The sequence below is a fragment of the Calonectris borealis genome, chromosome 2, assembly GCF_964195595.1.
Source record: "Calonectris borealis chromosome 2, bCalBor7.hap1.2, whole genome shotgun sequence".
Taxonomy (NCBI): domain Eukaryota; kingdom Metazoa; phylum Chordata; class Aves; order Procellariiformes; family Procellariidae; genus Calonectris; species Calonectris borealis.
The window spans coordinates 43520660-43544895 of record NC_134313.1 but is presented as its reverse complement, the minus strand read 5'-3'; the positions used below and the strand labels follow the sequence as shown (position 1 = coordinate 43544895).

The window sequence follows — 24236 nt, the reverse complement described above, 5'->3', positions numbered from 1 at the left end:
TGTATTGTAAGAGGAAAATTAGGGGACCCTTTCAGAACTTGGACTAAGAGTGAGATGCCCTTTTTCATCTCCCAGCCCAGTAGACCCTATCTTCAACCTTAGTTTTGATTTGCGATTTAGTAAAGTGGACTTCAAGAAACCTTGCCTGATTCACTGGCACGTTTTGGGTGATTTAATCTGAAATGTTAATTACTGAGAATGTTAGAACACTTTAGTGTTAGAAAGCCCCTAAGTGATGGCATAACTGAAAGTCGTAAGATAAGAAATTCCATGACAACAGGAGAAATTGTATCCTATTCTAATTTTCACATCTTTTAAATTATAATTATTAAAGTAAGAAAGAGTCTGACTGGAGAGTTTTTAATTATAATGGAAGGCATGAGGACTATTCAGCTTTGCTGTTTTATTCAGAGAATCAAAGTCACATCCCCCTTCCATGTACATTGCCACTTGCCTGTTCAACCTTGGAAGAGACTTACTCCTCCACTTTGCTTGCCCTCACTCCTGTTTTGGGTTGCATGCATATATCCCTGTTAGGTGTTTGAATCAAGTACTTTTTTTACTATGTAAATTGATATAAATGGGAAGGTTTAGTAGATCAAAACACTTCATTCTGCAAGATACATACTAGGTGTCTAGAGCTTTGGGAGTTTTATTCCTTGTTAAATCACCAATTTTTTGTTAACTCTGAAGGATGGGTGACAACAACTGGTAAGCCTTTTGCTGCACCTTCTGTCCTCAAGCCACACACTGATAGCAAAGGAGGAGGTCCTCCACCCCACCTGCAAGTTCCTATCAATTAAGAAGGCACCAGGCACATCAAACTCATTTCATTAAAATTAGTGGAGATTTCTCCCTTACACCTTCTGGGCACTGGCTACCAATCCATGGAGGCTTGCATCAGGCAAGCAAGGAGCTTGTGGCAATACCAACAATGCTTGTTTTAGTTAGAAGGCTGGCAAGGGCCTCTGACTAAATTAGAGGTAAGCAAGTTTTAGGGAAAAGAAGTGAAAAAATGTTGAAGTGAAAGATTAAGGATGCAACTGCATTGTCATTTCAGTTCTTTCTGGAGTGTACATTTGAAGCAAACCTGTGGCTGACGCCTGCATCCCGTGCATAGGTTTGCGCTGCAGGGCAGGCTCAGCGGGCACAGCCCAAGGTCCTCGTGGATGAAATCACTCAGGTGATGTGTTCCAGGAGCCCAGCTGATGTCCTCCAGCTACTAGTGGGCAGGTCGTATGGCGGGGAAAGAACAGGAAGAAGACTTTTCCTGTGGCTGGTGGCATCTTGAAGAGCTCTCTAGAAAGGTGATAGGGAACACAACTGAATCCTGAAAAGGCCATGGATCTTCTACAGGCATTTGTATTTTCTGCCTTTTAAAATTTGGTACCATCAATTCTGTACAGCAGGAAGGGGAAAATAGGTGCCCTGCTTTTTACTGAAGGAAAAGGAATGCCTTGCAGTTTATCAACTCTTCAGCAGATTTTGGCCACTTGAGACCACTTATATCATCCTCTAAGGGCCAAGCCAAAAATCATCACAACTAACTTTATGTGATGAGGCTTTTAAGTGCATATTTAAACACAAATTTTAATTTTTTAAAGTCCTGAGTACCTAGAAGATCCCATTGACTTGAAGCTAAAGAAAAGTCAGACACCTATTTGTGTCAATAGGTTGTACTGTGCAAAATTGAAATACAGATACTGAATGCAGAGCCACAGATGGTTTTGGACATCTAACTCCCATAACCTATTTCAGCAACAATCAGGTATCTAAACAGCTTCAAGGATTTTGGCTGTAGAAACTTTAAATACTATACTTGTAGTTCTGTAAGTCTTGGTCATATGTCTTGAAATTATTGTTAGTGCCTGTGGCCAAAGCGATTTTTTTTTCGTGTTAATTTAAGTGGGAAGTAACCAGTAACTAGTAGCGGTAGGTGGGGGAAAAGTGCTCACAGACGCCTGTTAGAGGAAACTAAGGGGACAGTCAGAATTATGGAAGGAAGCGTGCACTGGGATGGGAGCTGGCCTTTGATGTAAGTGCCGCCTATGTAAATGCCGAAGGATCTACAGTGTAGTATGGGGTTTTCTGTTTGTTCTCCGATTTACTTATACTGCCTTTCTTTGAAATAGAAAAGACTGATCAGCAGTTTCCTATATTTCAGGAGTGCCAAAGTGATTTATCCCAGCTGAGGAATCAAACACAAAGCTGTTCCATGGAAAACCATTTGTCAGGTGCTCTGTAAAATTAGGATTTTAAGTTTTTTATGCAGTTTTGGGTCATTTTTTTTTGCACAAACTGACTTATTGGGTTTTTTTTTAAGTGTTTATAACTTTAAGGCCAACTGTACAATCCTATATTGGATGGATATAAAAGGTGTAGCTAATCAAACGTGGCATTGGGTTGTGCACTGGAGAGAAGTTTTTAGCGCTTTAAGTCAAACACGCTTATGATTTTTTTTTTCATGTGAATTGGCTGAACACTATGAATTATAAATTTAGGCTTTAAACACTGATTCTGCTAACTGGTTAAAATGAGTGCAGTTAGAGCAAATACAGTTATATCTGCTTTAGAGTATATTTATTATTCTAGTATTCTAAGAATCTGAGAAAACTAAAGACAAATTTGTTTCAGCAGTGTGTGCAGTACAAATTTTGTAATTACAGAAAAGAGGTTGGCATTACTGATTGCTTAAAGAAAAATTGAGATGATGTTTGATTAAATGACTAAGAGAAAATAAATAGCATTTCAGAATTTATGCAGTTAGGATGAAGAATTTATTGTATATACAGTTAAGCAACTCTACTGTAGATGTACTTCCTCTTTAAAGAAAATGGATACAGTAATCAAAATAGTTCTAGCATGGAAACTACAATACAGACTGAAACTTGACTAAAACAGAAATTATTTGACTTGAAAGAACACAGAACCTGAAACAACAGATCGCAGGTTGCATCATTAACCAAGGACAGTAAAAAACTGTACAGTACAAGCAACACGTTACAATAAGTTATGACCAATAAGGCAGTCTTTCTCATTTAGGACAAAAGGGATAAAGGGAAAGGTATTAAAATCTCATAAATCCACCATATCTCTTTTCCATCTCTGGGACCTCTTTGGAATAAGTTTCCCCATCTTCTTCTGAAGGGAGAATGGAGTCGGCGAAGCGCTTAAGAAACCCACCGTAACGTTTCTGGTAGTCCAGCCACCATTCTGGCCTGCCCACTCTTCTCATGAAACCACCATATCTCTTTTGCAGCTCTTTGGCTTCATCTTCCAATTCGGGGCTGCGCTTTATGCTTTTCATGAAGCCTCCATATCTTTTGCTGACATCCCCGTCGTTTTCATTTATCTCTTGGTAATGCCCCGCTTCAGGGTTATCCCCTGTTCCTAGAAGCTCCTTCAGCAGATCAGAGGAATTAGCAAGAGCATCGTCGTCCGAGTCTTTCTTCATAAACCCTCCATACCTCTTAGCCAGGATTTCTCCTCCGTTAGCTTCATCCTCTGGTTCTACCCGATAGAGCTCATCCATTTTCTTCATGAACCCCCCGTATCTTTTCATGAAGCCTCCATACTTCTTTGCAAGCAAATGATTCTCATCCAGCTCTTTCTTGTCTCCTGGAGCAATGTTGCCATCCTCAGAAAGATCCAGCTTTGCCAGTTGCAGGAGCTCCTTACAGGTCTCCCAGGCTTTGGCAGAAGGCAGCTTTCCTTCACATTCTAGTGTACATGCCTGAAAAACGGATGTGGTTTACTGAGAAAGATTTGATAGTAACAAGCACCTCACTGCCACCTTGTCTTAGATTTACTTGTTTTTAAAAGACCACGAGTGAGCCTCTCTTTGTGAGTGGCTTGGAAGGACTGCTCTTCGTGAACAGCTGGTTTCCTCACTGTCTGTTCTGAAGTTCTTCATATCCCTCTCTGAAGGACAGGGTAGTCTCCACTCTAAGAGACAGAATACTGGACAAGATGGATCAAGGGTCTCCATGTTTCTGTTTCAAAGGAAGCCACACATACAGCTCCTGCATCTCCCTTGCGCTCGGGTGCGTTGTTATGATTTTTTTTTGTTTTGTTTTTACTACTGGGAAGCTAAAAACCAATTGTGGTTTGCTTCATAATGAAAGTGTGGAAGTGTATTCAATCTTCATAATTAAAAGTAACATTCAGAAATTTTAGGAAAGAAGTTACACAGCATTGTCATTGCAAAGAAGCCAGCTGTACTGTACCGCTCAGTATCTTCAACACACTGCACAGCTCTAAAGCTATATTTCTGTCTGTTATCATCAGTTTCTCTTCGTGGAACAGATCTTTCAAATATGTACCAATTCAAATGTAGAAATACAGGCTTAGGCAGGATCAAACTTCTGGTTTTGCTAGTTTGACATACAAAGTAGTGACAATCAGAAAGAGGGGAAAAGTTCCTAAGCTGTGTTGCTTCTGACTATAATGAAAACATTTCAGGCTAAGACATAAAAAAAGTTTTCAGTATGTGTATGCATATATCGTAACCTGTCATGTAAAGATAATAACATACATATTAGCTACTACTCTCTCTGTTGTGTCAGGGGAATTTACTTCTTCTGAAGCCACACTCTTCAGTTGGAAAAAAAGTGAATCCAGTGTTTTTTTCTTGCCCATGGTTTTTATACCACAATAATTAAACAAGAAATCATCAATATTTTCTATAAGAGAAACGCTTATTCTGCCTATAGATGATGTTTTCCAAGGATCTCAATATGCTTTAAAATGTGAAATTAAACCCCAGCACAGTTTCCTCTAACAGCTAACTGACCTCTGGCCTTACCAGACTGTTGAGCCCCATTTGAGTCTGAGAAATTTATATATGGTTTTTGATATGATCAAAAGAAAAGTAAAGGGATTTATGTATTTTGCAACAATAATTTAGTTATTTTAACTGGCACTACATACTTGTTGTTATGTATTATAGTTATGCTGCAAAGAGAATGTGATCTCAGCTTCAGTCTGACTTTGAAATTGCTCTAAATCAAAGCAAGAATAGGTCTTTCCCTTCCTCTTCCCTTCTCAATTAGTTTAAATAACCCCCTCTGGCCAAATTAACATATGCTATCTCATAGGTGTGAATAACCAGGTACAATGTGATAAATCTTGTATCTTGCAGATACAATGTGATAAAATCAGTTATGTTACTAGAAACACTTGTTTCTAAAGGCTATTTATACGTGTATGAGGAATGTATGGTATGGCACATTGCTTATTTTCCCATTTCAACTAATAAGTGTTGTTATGGAATGAGATTTTGATTGTTTCTTGAATAATTACTGAAGGTGTACAAGAGAGAGTATCGATACAGACACCCACAACATATACTCCGAAAAGCATGTATCCTTCCCTCCAAAAGAGCAAACTACCACTTTTTTCCCCTAGTTGACATTAAAGCTAAAGTTTGATTGAAAGCTAATGTAAGCAAAAAACTGTTTTGCCAGCTATCCTAAGAATATTGCCCGTATGAACCTGCTGTGGTTAAGAGTGAGTCCTTGCTTTTGGAGTAAGCAGGAATCACTCAGTGATTCCTAATTCTGCATAAGAATAGGGTCCAATCCTTCCTTTTATGTGCTCCCAAAATAATCGATGACATCTTAGGAACAAAACTTTTCAGATCATTTACACGTAGTGAGAGGTGATGCCTCAATACACATCTATTTGAGGTCAGGAACCGCAGTGCCACTGGCAAAGAACTCGGCAGCCTGAGTTCCCACATTCTTCAGGGAGGGCTGAGGGACCCCAGATTTTCACCGACCCCGATCCTTAAATTTCAAGTTGAGTTGCCTCTGTGACTATACTTTTAAATAATTTCAATATGATTAAAATTACAGATAACTCTAGAACGCGGAGCGGGGGGGGGTTTCTTAGCATGATTTGTCTTAGGAGACAATGTCAAAGGGATCTTTCACAGGCATATTCCTAGCGCTGTGCAGCACCATGCAAGCGGGAGGTATTGCTACTCAAATCAGGCTCGAACCCCACTTTTTGTGAGATTTCAGGCAGATCCGCCGCTTTTCAGCTCGACAGCCATCCTGCCTGAAGACAGCGCATCCTGCCGGGGAGCCCGGGCCGGGGGTCGAGACCCTCCGCCCCCCGTCCCGCCCGGCCTTCCCCCGCCCTGCCGACCACCCTTCCCTGCAGAGCTGCCCTCTCCGGCCAGATTTCCCTTTCCCCTTACGTTTTCACTCGGCTTTTTCCTTGCTTCCCCCGGGGCTGCCCGGCGCGGGGTGTGCCCCCCCGGGAGCCACCGCTCGCTGACGGGCAGCGGGAGGGACGGGCGGGCTGGGGGGGGCTCTCCTCGGGGCGCGCTGGGTTTGTGTCGGCGCCTCCCGGCCCCCCCGCCTCGCCCTCTCCCCAGCGCCCCGGGGCCCACTCCTCCCTCCCCCCTTGCCAGCGACCCCGGCCGCTTCCCCCACTATTTATTTTTGTTATTTCGCTCCTTTGCCCCCTTCCCCTTTTCCTCCCTCCCGAAGTGAACGCGGGGCGGGCCCCGGCCCGGCGGAGGGGTCTCCGCGGCGCCGAAGCGACCGGGCGGCGCCCCCCGGCCCCGCTCCCGCTTACCAGGGGGTGGATGCCGGCGCGGGGTCCCAGGCGGTAGGCGCAGGCGGCGCAGTCGCGGCCGCAGTCCGCCCGCGCCCTCGGGAGCAGGCAGGTGCTGAGGGCCAGCAGCGAGCAGCCGAGTCTCAGGAGCAACGCCATGGGGCTGCAAGAAGGAGAGGTCAGGCGGCAGCCGCCTCCCCCCGCTCCCACCCCCAGCTTCGGAGCAGGAAAAGGTGGCACGAAACTGTTCGGCCGCCGCGGTTTAAAACCAAGTCCTGGGTCGCACGCAACTCCGGTAACTCACACGCTTTTTGGAGCCGGGGCGGTGTTGCTTGCGAGGTAAGCAGGCGCTTAAGGTAAGCAGGAGCTTAAAGGTAACCAGGAGCTTGGCAGCTGCAAGGCAACAGATCTGCGTCCGGAGCAGGAGCGGACCCGAACGATGAAGCGCCCCGAAGCTCCCGTCCGGTGAAAGTGCTCGTCCCAAAACACTTTACCCCGCCCTTCCCGCAAAGCCCGCGCCTCAGGGGGAGAGACCCACCGCGGAGCGGCACGGCCGGGACGGCAGCCCCTCCCGGGAAGGGTTTCCCACCGCAGCGCCCCAAGTAGCCGCCCCAACGACGGGCACCAGCCCCGGCAGAGCCGCCCGCGGCCCTCCCCCGGACCCCCCCCGCAGGCAGAGCAGTTCACTCACACACAGGCTCCCCTCGGGGCTCCCGGGAGTTGCTCAGGAGTGAGCTGCGCCTTGCTGGAACCTCGGCGTCGGAGCCGCTATTATTTATAGCGAAGCCGAGCAGCCTCTGGAGAAACCCCAGAGGGGGCGCGGGGGGAAGGAACTCACAGCCTGCGGCTGCTGACAGCTTCGGTGAGGGCGGCTCTGAGGGGGGCGCCGAGCCGAGCCGAGGGCCGGCTGCCGGGGCCGGGCGCGCCGCTGCGGAGCGGCTGCGGGCGGCGGCGGCGGCACTTTATAATTAGTGAACGCGGGGAGAGCGCGGCCTCCCCCAATCGCCGTCGGGCTCCCGCTGACGCAGCACCTACGACATCCCCCCACGGCGCCGCTGCCCCGCCGTCAGTGACTCCGACGGGGCTTGCAGGGGGGGGTGCCCCTGCCGTCGGGGGGAGCGGGGACCGGCACCGGGAAAGTTACCGGGGGAAGTTTTCACCGGGGGCGGGCGGGGATGAGACATCGGCGTGAGTCACGCCGGGGGGGGAGAGGCGCCCCGGGGCTGGCGGCAGCCCCTCGGCGGCAGCCCCGCTCCCCGTGGCGGCAGGCGCAGTTTCCCTGCAGAGCGTTGCACGGCGCCGGGAAGCGGAGTTGGGTTTGGGGGGTTTTGGTTTAGTTTTTTTTTTGTTTTTGGGCGCCTTCTCTTTCTGCCACCCTGCCAAAACCTCAAGCCGCTGGTGCTGAAAGTGGCGGCTGCATGCCTTCTACCTCCCTCCCTGGGCCTCAGGTGTAAAACACTGTGTTCGGGGGAAGCAGGTTTTGCTAGAGTGAGCGAGAAGACAAGGTTTTTGATTTTAAAATACTGGAATTTCACAAGTATGGATAGATTTGCCTTATTTTCACAATTTTGGTGACTAGGAAAAGACAAATAGGAAGGAACCAGATAGAGGCAAAGCCCCAAGCACTTCTGCAGCTCACTGCTCTGCTCCGTTTGACACCCTGGGGAACTGGCGTAGAGTGATGACGCTGATCCCCGACACCTCTTCGTTGTAGAGGGGTCTGCCCCAGCCATGCTAAGCTGCGTTTCTTTGACTGTCAGAAGCCACCTTCTGTCTCCAGCCCCAAATTATTTCTAGCTGGTTTGTATTTGTTTGATCTGCTTTCATCATTATCCTTCAGTTTAAAGAGCATTTTTCCCCTTCCTGGTGTGTTTCTGGGGTGGGATTATTTTCCCTAGTCCTCATTTTGCTGAAGTGAACAAGCTGTGCTCTTCAGCATTCTGTCTTGAGATAGGCCCTTTCCATGTAAATGTTCTGCTCTGCATTTGCTAAACTTGGAGTTCATAATTTCTGGGCATGAGTGATGGGAACAGTACACAGTATGTCGGCTGAAATTTCATTAGGGCATTAATGCATAATTATCTCCCTTGGAGGAGGAAGGCACCTCAATTTATACCTCCTCAGATCTCATTTGCCTTTCCTAATGCTGCAGTACATCGATGTCACACACTTCTCTGGTAACTGAGCTACAGCCAGGTCTTTATCCTTCAGAACTAACAGAAAATCTAGTGCTATTATTATATTGAAATTGCACTTTCATCCACCTGTTAGTCTTTACATCAGCTATCTGACTCAGATTAAGGACGCTGAAATGAATGTCTGGATTGTCAGAAATACATCCATTCCAGCCAAAGACATAGCTTTTGCATATAATCAGTGTATGTGAAAAGAGAATCAGGCTCTCTGTTTATGTAGTAATATCAGCCAACTTTGTAAGTAAACCCTCAAGAGAAGAGGTAGACATTTTAAAAATCATCCCAGTGGGTGTATTTATGTCAGCATGTGAGGGATCTGCATTTGGAGCAACAAGCAAATTGCCATGTCACTGAATCAGCAGGAATGCTATAAAGTTTGTTCCTAAGATGATTAGGGAAGCACTGACTAACTCCAGAGGTGACACATTTGGTGCCTCTTTTGCTGTAAGGATGCTCTCTACAAGCAGAGCTTTTTGTGATGGACATCATCAGATTAGTCCTCTGGGTCAATTACTGACCCTCAGCTCTGCCATCATTTATTGGCTTACACTCTAATAGCCAGCATGACGTGATGGGACAGATAGCCCAGTAGCCTCCTGATTAATCCTCCTGCAGCGTACATCCCACATCCCTGGGCTGACTGACTCCTGCTTTCATCGTTCTGCACACGAGCGACCGTGCTCAGCCTGCCCACTCAGCTACTCAGTCTGCCATGTCCTTCATTACTCTGTTTGATGTCACTTACTGTGTTTAATCTGGTCGTGATGAAAACCCAGCCAGTGTCAGAACCTCACTGTGTCTGTATAGGTGCAGATAGTCGCTGTAGGTAAGACAGATTGTAACGAGAAAAGACAAAGGATGAAGTAAGAGTAAAGCATATAGAAGGACCAAATAAAAGGCATGTAAATTCTGTGTAGAAGGGGAATAATGGGGAGGGTTGTTTTACAGTGGATAAGTCTTATGACTGCTGGTGGGGACCAGGAAAGGGGAAAAGATGGAAAGAGATCGAGTGTGAAATGCACAGGTACAAAGACACCGTAAGAGAGAGAGGAGAGGTATCTGCACAGCAACACTGGGCAGAAGAAATCTAGCTGTGGCTGTTGGAAGTGTTACAGATATCCCTGATTCTTTGGTTCATCTGCTTCTCATATCCTCTCTTTGAGTCTTTGGCTGGTTCCTCTCTGTCACTGGTCCTCATCCTGCATCCTTACGGAGGTTGTATGAGGGTCCCCAGGGCCTGGCAGGGTGGGGAGCAGGAAGAAGGTCCCAGCTGGACTCTCGTTTTACCCTTTTCCCACTAGGTGTAGCAGTGCCTGCTACACAGAGTCCTCTCCTTCCTCCTGAAAGATGCTAATATTCACAGAGAATGAGTAGTAATACAAGGAAGGAAAATATTTCTTGAAGAGCTCACTTTTCCCAGTGTCAGCTGACGAAAGCTCCGTAATTCCCAGTTTGAGTTCAGTTTTGTATGGGGAAAGTATTCTTTGCAGAGAGAGGATGAAAACAGGAGAGAATTTGGAAAATTTTGACAAAATACTACAAAGCAAAAGGTACATAAGGAAAATTACTCACTGTAGGAGTGAAGGATAATATTTCCTCAGCAATGGAGGACTGAGAAACAAAGAAATAGAGAGGCATAAAAAGAAAGCGAACACTTTTCACAGCAGTAAAGATGATAACTTGTTGCTCCCTACTAACTTCATAATAAAAATGTCCTGTTGTTGATAAAAACTTTGGTATTTATATAATCCAGAATTACCACAGACACCAACTGCTTTTTATCTGTCATCAAAATATACCAGCCGAAAAAAACCTGTTTGTATTACAGTAGTGCTTGCAGCCCCAAGAGCCCTGTTGTCCTACGGCTTGTCCAGACTTAAGCCAAGACAAGGTGAAGCCAAGATGAAATCATCTTCATTTTACTGATCGGGAGCACAATTTGAGTGACTTTACAAAGTCTTGCCAAAAGTGGGCAGCCGAGTTAGAAACTAAATCTCTCTCTTCTGGATTTCACATCAGTATCTTTACTGAAGCTTTCCTTTCCAAACTATACTCATCATGCTAATCGAGCTGCTACAAAATCATTAAATGAAGATGGATTTACAGAAATATGAAATAAACATGCTGTTAGCACCCCAAGCAACCCTTCTCGCAACACAGAGCCTTTCTGATAGAATTGAAATGAGGAATAGGGAATGTAAAACAGCATGTTGATTATTTTCTTCGGCTCAGTGCAAAAGGTCACAGCATTTCTTAAGACCAAACAGTCAGGTTCCATTTAGCTCAGTCTAAATGGGCTTAATTTTTAATGGGAACATATATACCTGATATCAGAGCCAAGAAAAGCATTGCAGGTCAACTCTCCTATACCAAAGTTATCATCAAAGTAATTTAGAGACATGAGTTATTAATCTACAGATACAAGGTATGCATTGCTACTTTTTTAATATCTTTATCGAATTATGTCTAATGTAAGCAGAGAGGAACTGTAATACTCAATCTCAAGAGAAATACTCAATGTACGGTTGGTATGGCATTGCCCAAAATGTACCTTTACAGGACAGAGATGTTCCAGTGCTTCCCATATCTCTGTATATCTCTTAATATACATCTAGGTGTATCATTTAAGGTATGAAGAAATAAAAAAGATATCAGTGATGCAGACATTTCTGCTCACAGCTGCTGAAGACAATCTTGTGTGAAGAACTGGAATGCTAAACTTTTTATCTCAGTCAAAGCTGGGTCTTTTTAATAATATTTTTGCCCTTGAACAAATTGCACCTTTTTTAGAAGGCAAAACCATGCGCTGACCTAGTGGCGAAAGGCGATGTATTCACTGAAAGAGCACTGACAGCCACCGTCCCTGTCTCATGGCTGATGCCATGCAGCTTTCTAAGGGGGGAGGAGGTTTCACGCTGCTTTCTCTGAGTGAAATAAGGAGTATGACATGCATTCAGTACAAACATACAACAAATACAGTTTTTGGTGCGTTTGTTTACCTGCGATTGTATCAGAGAAGATAAGAACGAAGCAGAGAAGTTTATACTGTTCTGTGGAGACACATAGAGATTCACTTTATTACATGCTTCTCTGTTTCTCACAGGCACATGAATGTGTGCACTCAAAGATTTCTGAGATCAGGCCTGAACTGCAGTAAGTAGAATGTGCTGCAGAGTAACTAGAACAAACTGTACAAAATCCGTATTTGTTATAAAAGCATTATGTTGCTCATTTCCACAGAGACCATGGGAGGGGTATTTCCAATAAAATAAGAAGAGAACAGGGTGGTTAGTAGCAAAATACATTGTGATGGAACCCAGGCACAGTGATTATTATTTAAGACAATAACTACTCCACATAAGTGGAGTGATTTATCCTCATTTTTTTAATTAAGAAAACTCATCCATGAATTACAAAGGAAGTATTAGATTCCATCTAGGAAAAGGATTGCAGTGTCTAATGCGTATGTGGAAGGATTAGCTGAAAATTGTAAATGAGAGATTTTGATCACTTCAGTCATATTAAGAAAAACAAACAAGCAGTGTCTAAATAATGTATCTGGAGTGCAAGCTTCAGCTATTTTTCCATTATTCACATTCATACAGCAGAATTTTGGAGCTTTTTCCCCAGTTCCAGCCTCACATTTTCATTGCTAGTATTTTATTGCCCAGTTGGGGAGTGCTGTGTTCACACTTTAGCACAACATTCAAAACAAGTTGTTTTTGCAGACCGGAGCTGTAAGGAGAGCCTGACGCGTTACACGCAGGCAGGGTAAAGGCTGGCTGGATTCCTTGTTGCGCTCCTCGGGGGGCACAGCTTGGTGCTGCAGGGCAGGCAGAGGTGACTTGAAACTCCCATATTTCGGGCAGTTCAGAAACGTAATTTAAAACGGTGTCGGTGGTTGCTGTGATTTCCAGCAGCCCAACAGGGAACGTTTTACGGCCGAGCACCGCACTCTCTCCTTTCCGCTCCCACCATGGCCTGAGCACGACCTCTCTCGTACCATGAAGGGAGTGGCGAAGGGCCATGTGTGCTCTCCCCCTTCTGCTCTTGCGCTGGAGGGATTCCCCAGAGGTGATCCGGATAGCAATGAGGGTCATACTTCATTTCGTTATACCTCTGCTGGAAATTCCCTCGTCCACACTGGGAATCTGTCTGCCTTACAACCCGTGTGCAAGCAGCATGGAGCCTCTTGTGCTCTTACAACATACCTTGGTCTAATGGTGGGCTAAATTCCTCAGCTGCAAAAGCAACTTTATGCTCATTTACGGTAGAGTTCACTCTAGATTAGCTACAGCCACAGTTGTAATCCCTGCGGAACTGCAAATACTAAACAGATGAAGTTCATGCAAAAAATGGACTGGGAAAGGTGCATAAAGCACAGGGTTCTCACAAGCACCATATGAAAGGTCCACCATTTTTCTTTCAATGTAAATGATTTTCAGTTGCTTTACATGAATTGGGATTTCAGTTATGTTCCAGAAAGTGTTTTCCGTCGGAAGGAAAGCTGGAGGTTTAATTAATCAAGTTGTCTAGCTAGGACAGGGAAGAAGATGCTAACATAAGAAAACATCCTAAGAGCGTTTGAAAGTGAAATAAGAAACATTATCATCACATTCCTTCATTTTGCACATATTTGACCTGTTCCACTGGCCATTGTTTGTACCTCTTCGCGCTTTGTATTTCTATTAAAAAACCTGGAAACTGGACTACGACCTTTCCCTTCTCGGTTTACTGGTCTACATTCCTTTTCTTTAAAGCTGCTTGCTTTATACTTGAACGTAATTTCATTTCTCCTGCTGCAGAATTGAACACTCCAGAAACTAAAAAGCAACCTCAGCCAGCTGAGCCCTTATTGCTTTTCCTGTACAGAACCGGTGAAAATAGTTCATGGAAGTTGAAGCTGTGAATTTAACTGGCGCCCAGGTTTAACCTGAAGATTGAATTTATGCAGAGGCTGAGAAGATCCTGAATGATTTTGGAAGCAGAAGAGTTGAGTGAAAATGTAGGTGCAGTGACCGTGCATAGTAAAGGAAAATGACAGATGTGGTAAAATACTCTGATTATTCTGGGATGGCATAAATGTATTGGAGGAGATTGCCTTGTGGTTGACTCCTTTCCCACCTTCCAAAGATACATCTTGCATTTTGGTTGTTATATCATACCTAGCTTTTCCTTTGTCAGTTTAAAAGCTTATAAAATCAGGGTGGCAACCACTGCTAGAGTGGAGGTGTAATACAAAGTTTGTTTTTTAATATGAAAGTGGTCAGAACGACATTGTCACACAGCTAACCAGCGCTGTCATGGCTGTCACGTCTTTTCTAGTTTTTCCAAAAGCTTTCTGTGTCACCTCAAATAATGATCTGAATTCACCATTTCCCTCTAATGTAATGTAAATGCTATCAGTTATCATCTGATAATACCTGGCTTGGCAGCATTTTGCTAGACAAAGCAATAGATGCTATTTTATAGCCTTTTATTGAGTTCATTCAAAGTATCAGGTACAGTATTTATACCCCTAGGACAGGACTAAAATATCAGATATCTTAGACTTTTAACTTAGTGATTTGGACTACCTTGGAGTGTCCCTTGTCTACACAGGCATCCTAGGATTTAATCAGCTAGGTTCAGACACATCTAAGGGAAATGGACTGGTGTGTGCTAAGATTTCAGAAAAAAGGACATAGAATATAAAATAATGCAAATCTCACAATACTAAAATACTAATATATTTTAAGCAGAAATAAGTTGTACTTCAACTTATGCAAGTGCATCAGCACTTTGGGTATAGAGAATGAGCAAATAATTCACAGAGAAGAAAAACTGAGTTTAGGATGAGGTAGAATGGGGAAAGTCACAGTTGTGAAGCTTTTATGAGATTAGGCTAGTTTGTGTCATAAAACATTCCTCAAGCTGATTATCTTCCTCTGACTTTTGTTGCCTGGTGTGTATTCCCCCTTTCTCTGCAGGCAGCAGTGCTGGTTGGTGGCTGAGGTGGACTCTCCACCTGCTTCTGAAAGCATTCTAGTAACTGCCTTGTCACCTCACCCAGATCTTCAGGATGAGGTGGAGTTTTATCATGGGACACGATGACTAGAGATAAAACATTTACTGAAATGAGGACTAGTCTCAAAAAATGCAACAGCAAAGTTTCTGTGCTTCGAAGTTGACTAAAGTGCTCTGCTTTTTTCTTGTGGCAATAAATAAAATGACTCATTTGTCTAATAATCTTGGTTTTTTACGATTAAACTAGGCTGCAGTTTCCAGAATAATTAGGATTAGTCTGGTGTATACTTTGTGCTTAAACTGGATGTAATGTGTGTGCCAACAGAGTGATGCCAGAAGTTGGAGAATATTTCTGTATTGGTGTTTTCCTGCTGGTTCATTTAATGTTGGTTTAGTTATGAAAAGTGGTAAGCTTGTTATTCGAAAGATTGCAAATATTAATGAATATCTTTAATATGATAGCAAACTAAATGATGTGGCAAAAATAACTGGCATCTGTGTTGCCTGGTCAATGGATCAAAATACCGCTGCAAACCAACAGAAGGAAGTGGGAGGCTTTCAAGGTGATCAGGGTGCTTCTGGGCAAGGGTGACTGTTGTCACCAGTCTGGTTGTTCAGGTCTTGGCTTCAGCACTTGGGGACAAAGCTGCATGTTGTCGCACAGCTGCTTTGCTTCCCTTTGAAGATGAGGTGTATAAAGTAATTCCCATACGTAAGAGCTGACTGTCATTTTGAGCCTTAGCCCATTTAGGCGGTGCAGAAACGTATGGGAATACCTGCAGGTGGTGGAGGGGTCCCCAGGGGACCCATGTCAGGTTTCACCACAGAATATGCAGGTCTTCTAAATATGTCTGAGATGTCGAGTTTTTTTCTCAATGATACATTTCTGGTTTTGTTAGGACAACATGGAGTTTCTGACTGCACTCAGCAGCTGAGTTTCTGGTTCTTCTTCTGCTAAGACCATGTATGAACTCAGGAACAGAGTTGCAGATGGGATGCCCAACACAACTTGAATGCATGTAAACCTACTGAAAGGATGTGTGAAGTAAACTAACTATAAATCAGTAAACTATAACTATGAATCAGTAAACTGTAACTATATATGTAAAGATCAAAGTTAAAGCTCATGAGGAAAAATGTCAGACTAAATACTTCATTAATGTAATTTCCAAGTTTTTAAAAATGATGTGCTTGTGGAGGTCTGCTAGACAGATACAGTTCCAGTGAATTCTGCTTTATCTTGTCCACAGACTCGTTGTCTTCTGGATGTTTGATGGCCTCCAGGTTCTCTATGTCCAAGCTGGGGCTCCCTGTCCTTGTGTGCGGTGGGCCATGGCCAAATTAACATCTCCTCTGATTAGCTCTTATGAAGAATGGAGCTGCAGCAACAGAAAAGAGAGGCAGGAGAAAGTATAAGGCACATCATGTTTTTCAATTTTGCCAGTTGTTTTATTTTATGGTGAAAAACTTCCACCCGTTATCAGGTTTAGTTTGACATCCATGTTTGTGTTATCCTTTGTCATGGGCAGTTGAACGGAGCTTTGGAGGGGAGAACTGGTTGCTCGCTTTTTTTGCATATCTGAATGTGCACTTGAGTCTGAGAAATCCATTTTACTAAAAATGTGCTCTGCGTGGACATAACCCAATGTTTGAAATCCAAGGCTGGTGCTTTGGGCTTGGTTTGGCTACTTAACTGTAATGAACCCCATTGATTGCTCCTGAATTTTGGTGTTTTAAGGCAAAATCACACCTTCCTTTCTCCCATAAGCTACCTGCCTTCTCTGCTAATGCTCACAGGAGTGTATATTTTCTATTTTACATCTCCAGAGTTTTCCATCAAAAAATTAGACAACAGAATGCTAATTGAAAACTAGTGACTGGGAGACCCTTTATGGACTATCGTAGTTTTTAAGCTAATAAGGAGAAAAATGAAAACAAAAGGCAGTTTTAATTTATTTGACATCTGTGGCTTAGGTATTTATAAGAATATTTTGCAGTACAATACAGTAATTGTATTATTGCATATCCATTCAAAAAAGGGAACTGTAATGTGAGACACTGCAAATACTCAGCAAAATGGGTTGAGAATAATGGAGAGAGTGTAAGTTTTAATATTTTAAAGGATGAGTAAATTTTTAATTTATCAGGTATGGATTAATGAGTTTTGTTTTATCAAATATTGCAATAAAAATGCTAAATTAAATATAAGTAGTATGGAGCAATATGAAGTTCAAAGAAAGGTGGTGACTTTACCTCTTACTAATGTCTTCAGTTAAAAGTTTAATTAAATTATGACTTGGAGCTTCTGCACAAGCTTACCATTATGAATGTGCAGAATTCAGTCATGTCCACTGATGCACACACAGAAATGAATAGTGCATGTATTTTTACAGGGTGACAACTTCCTGTAAGCTTTCCTTTCTGAAAGAAAAATTACAATCAAACTGAATCTGGTATTTTCAAATGCATTTTACAGACACAGAATTAATGTAATTCTGTAAAACTCTTCACTTAATTTCTGTAGAGTTTTATGGCTAATTTATATGTGGCTATATGATATTCAGTTCCAGGAGGTCTATTTAAAACAGAGGTTCAGTTTTAATCATGTACTCCCTCCTTGATCTTGTGAAAAGAAACTCTTCACTTTGTTTGAGTTGTGATTAGTATCTATTGTGCAGTTAGCTGAGTTATAAATTAGAACATACAAAAGTTGCAGGGGAATAGTATCGAAATGCAGTGATCTAAGTATTAAATAATTGCTACTTTAATGGATCATTGCTTCTTTGACATCAACTTAAAATAGAAAGCAATTACAATATGTTACAGAAAAGAAACTCATGGCGTTAGTACCCATGCTAATGTTTACTCTCCGGGTTACTCTTCCTTTTTGTTCCACATTTTCTAAGAGGGAGGAAAGGGTTACAGGTAATTTACTGTGCTGGGTAATCTGGGCTTCTTGAGTGGCCCTGAAATACCAGCATTTAACTCTCTTTTTAATAAAATAACCCATGAAATCATGAGAGATTTTCAGTGCTCCACCTTTCCCTGCCTGTTCAGAGCAACCTCCTTGCCTAATCTTACTTAATCTCTACCTAAGAATTAAGATCCCATGTCTCAGTCCCATGAGGAATCATTTTGTGGCCGAGGAGTACAGAGTGTCACCCTTTTGAAATTTAGTGCCAATATCTTGGCTGGTCCAAATTCATGTAGCTACAGTGATACCGTATTTTGTATTCTAGATGAAGTTTGAAACTACTTTTCCTTGTCTGCATGTCATGTACTCATGTTAATATTTTTCCAATCTGCCAGTTTTTATGGCACTGATCTTTTTAGTTGCTATGCATCATTTGATTTAATTCCATTACAGACAATGATTTATAACTGCTTTATTATAAAGAAAAACAGTCAGAAAAGAAGATGATAGATGCATGACTGTGAGTAGTGACATTAAATTGAGCTAACATCTGATGTACTTTTCAGGAAAACCTTTTAACATAATGAAGTGCTTAGACCATTCCCCAAAATAAAGCTGCATATGAGGTAAGTGGTGGCACCCCTATTGCTTGATTTTGTTTCAGCCAGTTGATTTAATTATGCAGTGGGGAACAGTGTATCAGTGCAATAAGGATGTTTAGGAAAGGTCACTCCACCTCCCATTTTGATGCTTTGATGCACAGTATATTTCAATGAGAATGTACCTATAAGCCCATAAACGTGGGCTTGCAGACTTTAAGGTCTGCAATAATAAGACCTTGCAGACCTTGTTAATTCTGTTACTATTGGCAAAGCCAAACTTATCTTGAAAGAATCAAGAGAAATTTGATTTCTTTTAAAATTCGGTACGATTTCACTCAGTTTTTTTGTATCCGTACACTTCCCATCCAAGCATCTTAAAGCACTTGCATTGAACAAGCTACTCAGTCTCATTCCTGCAAGGGCAGTACTCTCTATGTGGTTTAGGGATGAATGCGTTCACCTATGTAATTTCCTACTGATGCCATGTTACCTGAATTACCTCCTTCTTAATCAACCTATTTATATATTTTCCCATATATCATTTGCTACTTCTGTGTGTTTCTACATGCTTTGAACTTTTCTGGTTTTACTTTGTCAATTTTCTCTAATCTCCTCTAAAAATATGGGGGAGGTCATCCTCACCTGAAGACCAGCTTCAGATTACTAAACCTTTCAAGGGTGACCTTTGCAAAAATTTGACATTTCTTCATTGTCTCAGGTTTGTACCATAACCTGATCTCATAAGGATTATCCATTGCTTTAAGCCAAGGTTGTGCATGAGTAGGGAGAAGATCAGAACCTTGCGATTCCCAATTCCTTGTCCTCTTGAATGACATTTCCCATTTAACATTTACAATGCTGCATCTCAGGCAGCACTGTAGAATAGACGACCATCTCTTTTGCTGTCAAAACACAGTTTATGTGACCATATTTTTAAGTGTTGGTGTGTATAGATTTCAAGGACTTCTATTGTCTCGTACACAAAATTCATGTACTATAGATTCTGCCTGTAATTTTAATTTGGCTAAATTGCAGTTGCATATTTAGCATATAAATATACATATATAAACCAGTGAAACAATTCTTCATATTTGAATAGGTATTTACATATATTTTGAAGTCAGCTATAGCCTTCTGTTTCTTGAGTTTTACTCTGTCACGCGGCAGCTTTACTGGTTCTATTACAGATGACTCCTCATGCTTCATGTTGGTAGGGAAAAAACTTAGTTCATTTTCTTGAAGTTTCCAAATCAATTCTGTAAACAAGTTTTAAAAATGTAGATAACAGCAGATAATGACCAGAAAATGTTAACCGCCTGTCACAGGAATTGTTTATGAAAACAAGACAGCTACGTCTAAGAAGCCGTTGGTGGCATCGTGGATAGGAAATTTTATTTCCATTGATTAGACAATGATGTCTTTTGCTATTCAAGGATAGGAGACAGAAAATATCAACTTTTCATAACACAAATTTTTAATGGAAGAAATTCAGCTTTTTCATTTTAGCAGAAGCAGCAGAGAGGCAGCGGGATGCAAAACAACCAAAGTAAAGAATAAATGTATGTGATTATAGATTTCAGTTAAAGCAGTCAGAGCTTTGTCTAAGATGTGTCTACATTTGTCAAATCAAAGACAAACTCTGTAAACTCTGATAAATAATTTGGAGCTGCAGTTTGCAGAGGTTTACTCAGACTAAGGTTATTTTAGCAGTAAATTATTTCTCATCCATCACTCCCTCCATCTTGGTTTATTGCAAGGCAGATTTGATAAGATAGGATTACTTGCACAAAGGATAGCTTTCCTCCATTTCAGACTGCACATCGTAGTGTTATATGTACTCCTTAAACTGAAAAGCAATTTTCTCTATAGTAAATTGGGCCATATGGAACCAATCTTTGGAAAGTAACCTAGATTTCAAACTGAGTCAATAGCAAGCTAGGCAGCACATTATCTTGGTAAGTCTTGCCTAATAATAAAAATCTCAGTGACAGAGAATTGTTTATTTTCCTTATTTTAAAGGTGACTTTCCAGGGGTAAGAACCTATGTTTATTCATCATGAGTAGGTCTTTAAACAAAATGTTGTCCTGGAAGTCTGAAACATAACCCTGCCTGTCTCATCTGTAGACATAGGGAAGAAAGCAGCTCTTCATCCCTGCTGGCACGTAGAAGTGCTGGGGTAAATGGGCCACCGACAAAGGTACAAAAGCCACAACTCAGTCAGGCTGCTGAATGAAACAAGCCAATGATGAGCCAACACCAAGGAACCTTCTGGCTAAGCCGGGGTGCTGAAATGGCAGAGGGTACTCCAAAAAACTTAGTAGGAAGCTCAGAAGGAAACGGCGGCCAAGTGATGTTGACCTGCACACAGCAGCTTGCAGGCACAAAGAAAGTACAGAAACAGCAACAGGTTAATGCATTTTGAATGGTCATTATTATTCTTTTGAGGAGTTCCATGGATCAGGAGCATATCTGCCCTCTCAATTCATGAAGATTTTAGGTTTCATCCAACCTATGTTCAGTTTTCACCGTTCTTAGTGGTTTATGCCCAACATGCCAGAAATTCCAATGTAATTCTGTGTTGTAATGTTACAGACATCACAATTACTTCCTCCTGCTGAAATGCGGTACATGGGCGAGGTGGCGCGGCTGTATGTGAATTTAATCTGTGCTGTCTGTCAGATACTACTCCCTGAAGAAATAGTGCATATGTCCCCATGTTCAGCTAATGCCTTTTACCATCATTATCTTTATTCAATATATATAAAGATATTTAACATTACTTTTATAATGAGAGAGGAAATAAAACAAGTAATAAGTTCTTATGTTTTTATTTGAATCCCATGTACCCAAGAATGAGTTCATATAGCTGTCTTTTAAAGAGACAGAGCCTTTGCAGCTGATAAATAAATGTGGCCAAAGCCATGCTTAATAAGTCCTTATCATTGCAAAATACCAAATAGAAATGTTGGTTTCTCTTTCAAGTCCAGCCCTCTCTCTGCTGCTCTGGAAAGCAAAGGTATCCTTTTTTTTTGTTGTCAGATGATGAAGAGTGAAAATAACATTTCTTTAATGAGGAATAATATCAATAAATGAAAAAGAAAAACACCTAACGTCCTTTTACCACCGATGTCAGAAAGGATTAATTTTAAAAATAATAAAAGGTCACATGTATGACATTTCAAGCTACCATCAGTATAGAAAATATTCTTTTCAGATAATCATCATATAAATCAATGCTAAGGTCTAATAAGTATCTTCTTGAACCACTTTCCTTTAGTAAATTCCATGAAAATAGTGCATATATAACGTGTTGTTAAAATGAAGTTGGACACAGCTTCATTGAATTTTACATAAAGAGAGCAGTCTTGTTAAAGTTCAGCTGCCTTTTTAGCTCTCTTTCCATTTTACCTTAATGAACCACATTAACACTGTGAAAAAGAACTATGCTATTTAACATTAAAACCAAAATCATACCTTTAAATTGTAGGACTTTTGTTTTGCTGATACATGTGTAAAGTTGAAAACTGGTTAAGTTTGATTAAATTGTTCTGCCATATGGTCGACACTTCACCAGCAAAGCTCCTTAGAACTGCTCATTTAAATTGAAAGTGTTAGTTTCCATATTTCAGAATTTAAGATAGTGGGTTTAAATGAGGAAAGCAGAATACAATGGAGAATATGTGTCATTAATTATCAAGTGACATAAATACCCGCCTACATTTCCAGCATTTCATTTGCCATTTCTACCACTCTTTATTTCTCATCAAAAACCTCAAGTGTTAAACCCGGGGTTTGTGAAATGACTTTCCATTGTGCATCTTGTCACACGTGGGCAAAACCATCAATTTAAATTTCCTCCTTCAATTCCTGGGATTTTAGAAAGACTCAGATTCCATTTAAAGTCCTTTTTCATTCCTGTGTGCATCATTCCATCAAGATCCATCAGCCCAGATGCATCAATCCATTGAAAGGACTTTAAGATGCAAGTTATTTAATTTTTCATTTGTTATTCTGAAGGTAAGCTCTGCAAAATATCTGGGAAATTGTTTACATTTTCTTGAAGCACCAAGATAACCAAAGCATTTTTGCTTGCTTTTTTCCCGAGTTTTATTACTACAGCCTAAGATTGCTCTTAAGGCTATGATTTTGCTGCTAAGTACTGTGGTACTCCAATAGCAGCACTTGCATTAGGTGAGAGTGGATTCCATCCAGTCTGCAGAGTAATTCTTTACCACATTTTTCAGCTTTCTAAATTTCTAAATCATGTTATTTTCTGCTGATTTTAAGACCAGAATTGACTATTAAGGCTAGTCTTATCCTCTTGTTATCATAAGTCATTCAACTTCATCTAGTTATCCTGTTATGAGGCCAACATCCTGGCTTTAGAAGCAGCATGTTGTTCTAAGGGTATCCAGAGATGGAGAATGCTCAGGTTCTTTTCATAGCTTTTTCCAATAATTAACCTCTTTTCCCATGATTAAGCAGTGATGCCTAATTTTTAATTTAAATTAGTTTTGCTTAGGATTCAGCTCTTGATCCTTATAATCCTTCTTCTGCAGGATTACACAGCCTTTTCTATCTGATGTTTTCTTTCCAGGGCAGTATTTATGCACTGTAATCAGATGTTTTCTAAATGTACTTTTTCAAACGAGCTATTAAGATCTGTCTTGTCTGGTCTCTCACAGTAAAGGTTTTTCTCCAACTTTCAAAGAGTTCTTGTAGTCCCTCCATTTTCCTAATGCCTTTAGAGAACATTGATCCCAGAAGTGGACACATCATTCCAGCACTCATCTCTATCAATGTTATTATCTTAAGGAAATCAGACCTTTTTGATATAACTCTTCTGCCACATTGACAAGTGTTAACTACCTTTTCCTATTGGTAAATGCTATGTGTTTTTCTATTGAATCTGTATTTACTTCAGCTCATACTTGGAGAAATAGTCTCCATGTCTTTAGCACAAACAGGAACTGCAACAAACCTTTATGCTCAACCAAATAACCAGTATTTTTTTTTTCCCCCTCCAACATGCTTAGGAGTGCCAAATGCTTAACAATCTATGGATTTCAAGTTTCCCTTAAAAAGTGATTAGCTTCCCCCTTTTCCCCCCTCTAATTTCTTAAAATCATGTGTGTCAAAATCTCTTTCTCAGGGCAGGAGAAGGGATCGCTCTATGTGACAGATGATCTAAATCGTATGCAAGCTCGGGAGATAATCCGCAAGTTTAGAAAGCAGGGGCAGAGATAGCAACAGGATATCAGCCCTCTCCGGTCCCAGGACTGGAAGGAGAAAAGGCTTCTATCCATGCCATGATATATTTCCTCATCCCAAGCTAGTTTCGAAATTCGCTCCCAAACACTACAAGCCACCTGCAGATATTCTGACTAACACTGAATAACATTTGATGAGAATCGCATTGATTTCTGCAGAACAATGCATGCAGCATGGTATTGCTCAATGTGACTGAAAGTGAGAAAAATTTGGCCCTAAAGAAAATGACTCATGCTAGTCTCCCTTTGCAGTTATTTTAATAATGAAGTAATCAGAACTGAGCCCGACTATTTCTCTTGTTTCTTTCTCCCCAGCCCACCGACAGCTCTATTTTATGCCAACCCACTGGCACCATGTCCAGGTAGTCGATGGCTATCTTGTTAACAAGAGGATTTATGTTTTTTCTTCCAAGTAGTTCATACTCCACACAATCCTTTTATACAATTCTCAAATTGAAAGGGCTTAAGTAAGGTTTTACTTCTTAAATATTAGACAATATAATTTTTATAACATTTATTGAGAGATGAAAAATGCAGAAAGCTTATAAATACTTCCTTACGTTGAACAAAACCCCCGCAGGATATGAACTTCATTGATCTGAGTGTTATATCTGTCTTATAGCCTGGGACATGCAGAGTCCTGTGTGCTCCTTAGCCGCCCCTTCCCTGAAAGGAATCAGTCTT

At 41.6% G+C, this 24236-nt stretch overlaps 1 protein-coding gene across 1 annotated transcript; it reads right to left on the bottom strand.

The window, feature by feature from the left end:
• Positions 1-2466: 2466 nt before the first annotated feature.
• On the bottom strand, positions 2467-7501 carry PENK (proenkephalin). The gene is made up of 3 exons (XM_075140653.1): positions 7256-7501; positions 6586-6727; positions 2467-3733 (listed from the first exon to the last, which is right to left on the bottom strand). The coding sequence occupies exons 2-3, from the start codon at positions 6721-6723 to the stop codon at positions 3068-3070; spliced, it is 804 nt and encodes a 267-aa protein (XP_074996754.1). The 5' UTR covers positions 6724-6727; positions 7256-7501; the 3' UTR covers positions 2467-3067.
• Between the last annotated feature and the right edge of the window lie 16735 nt (positions 7502-24236).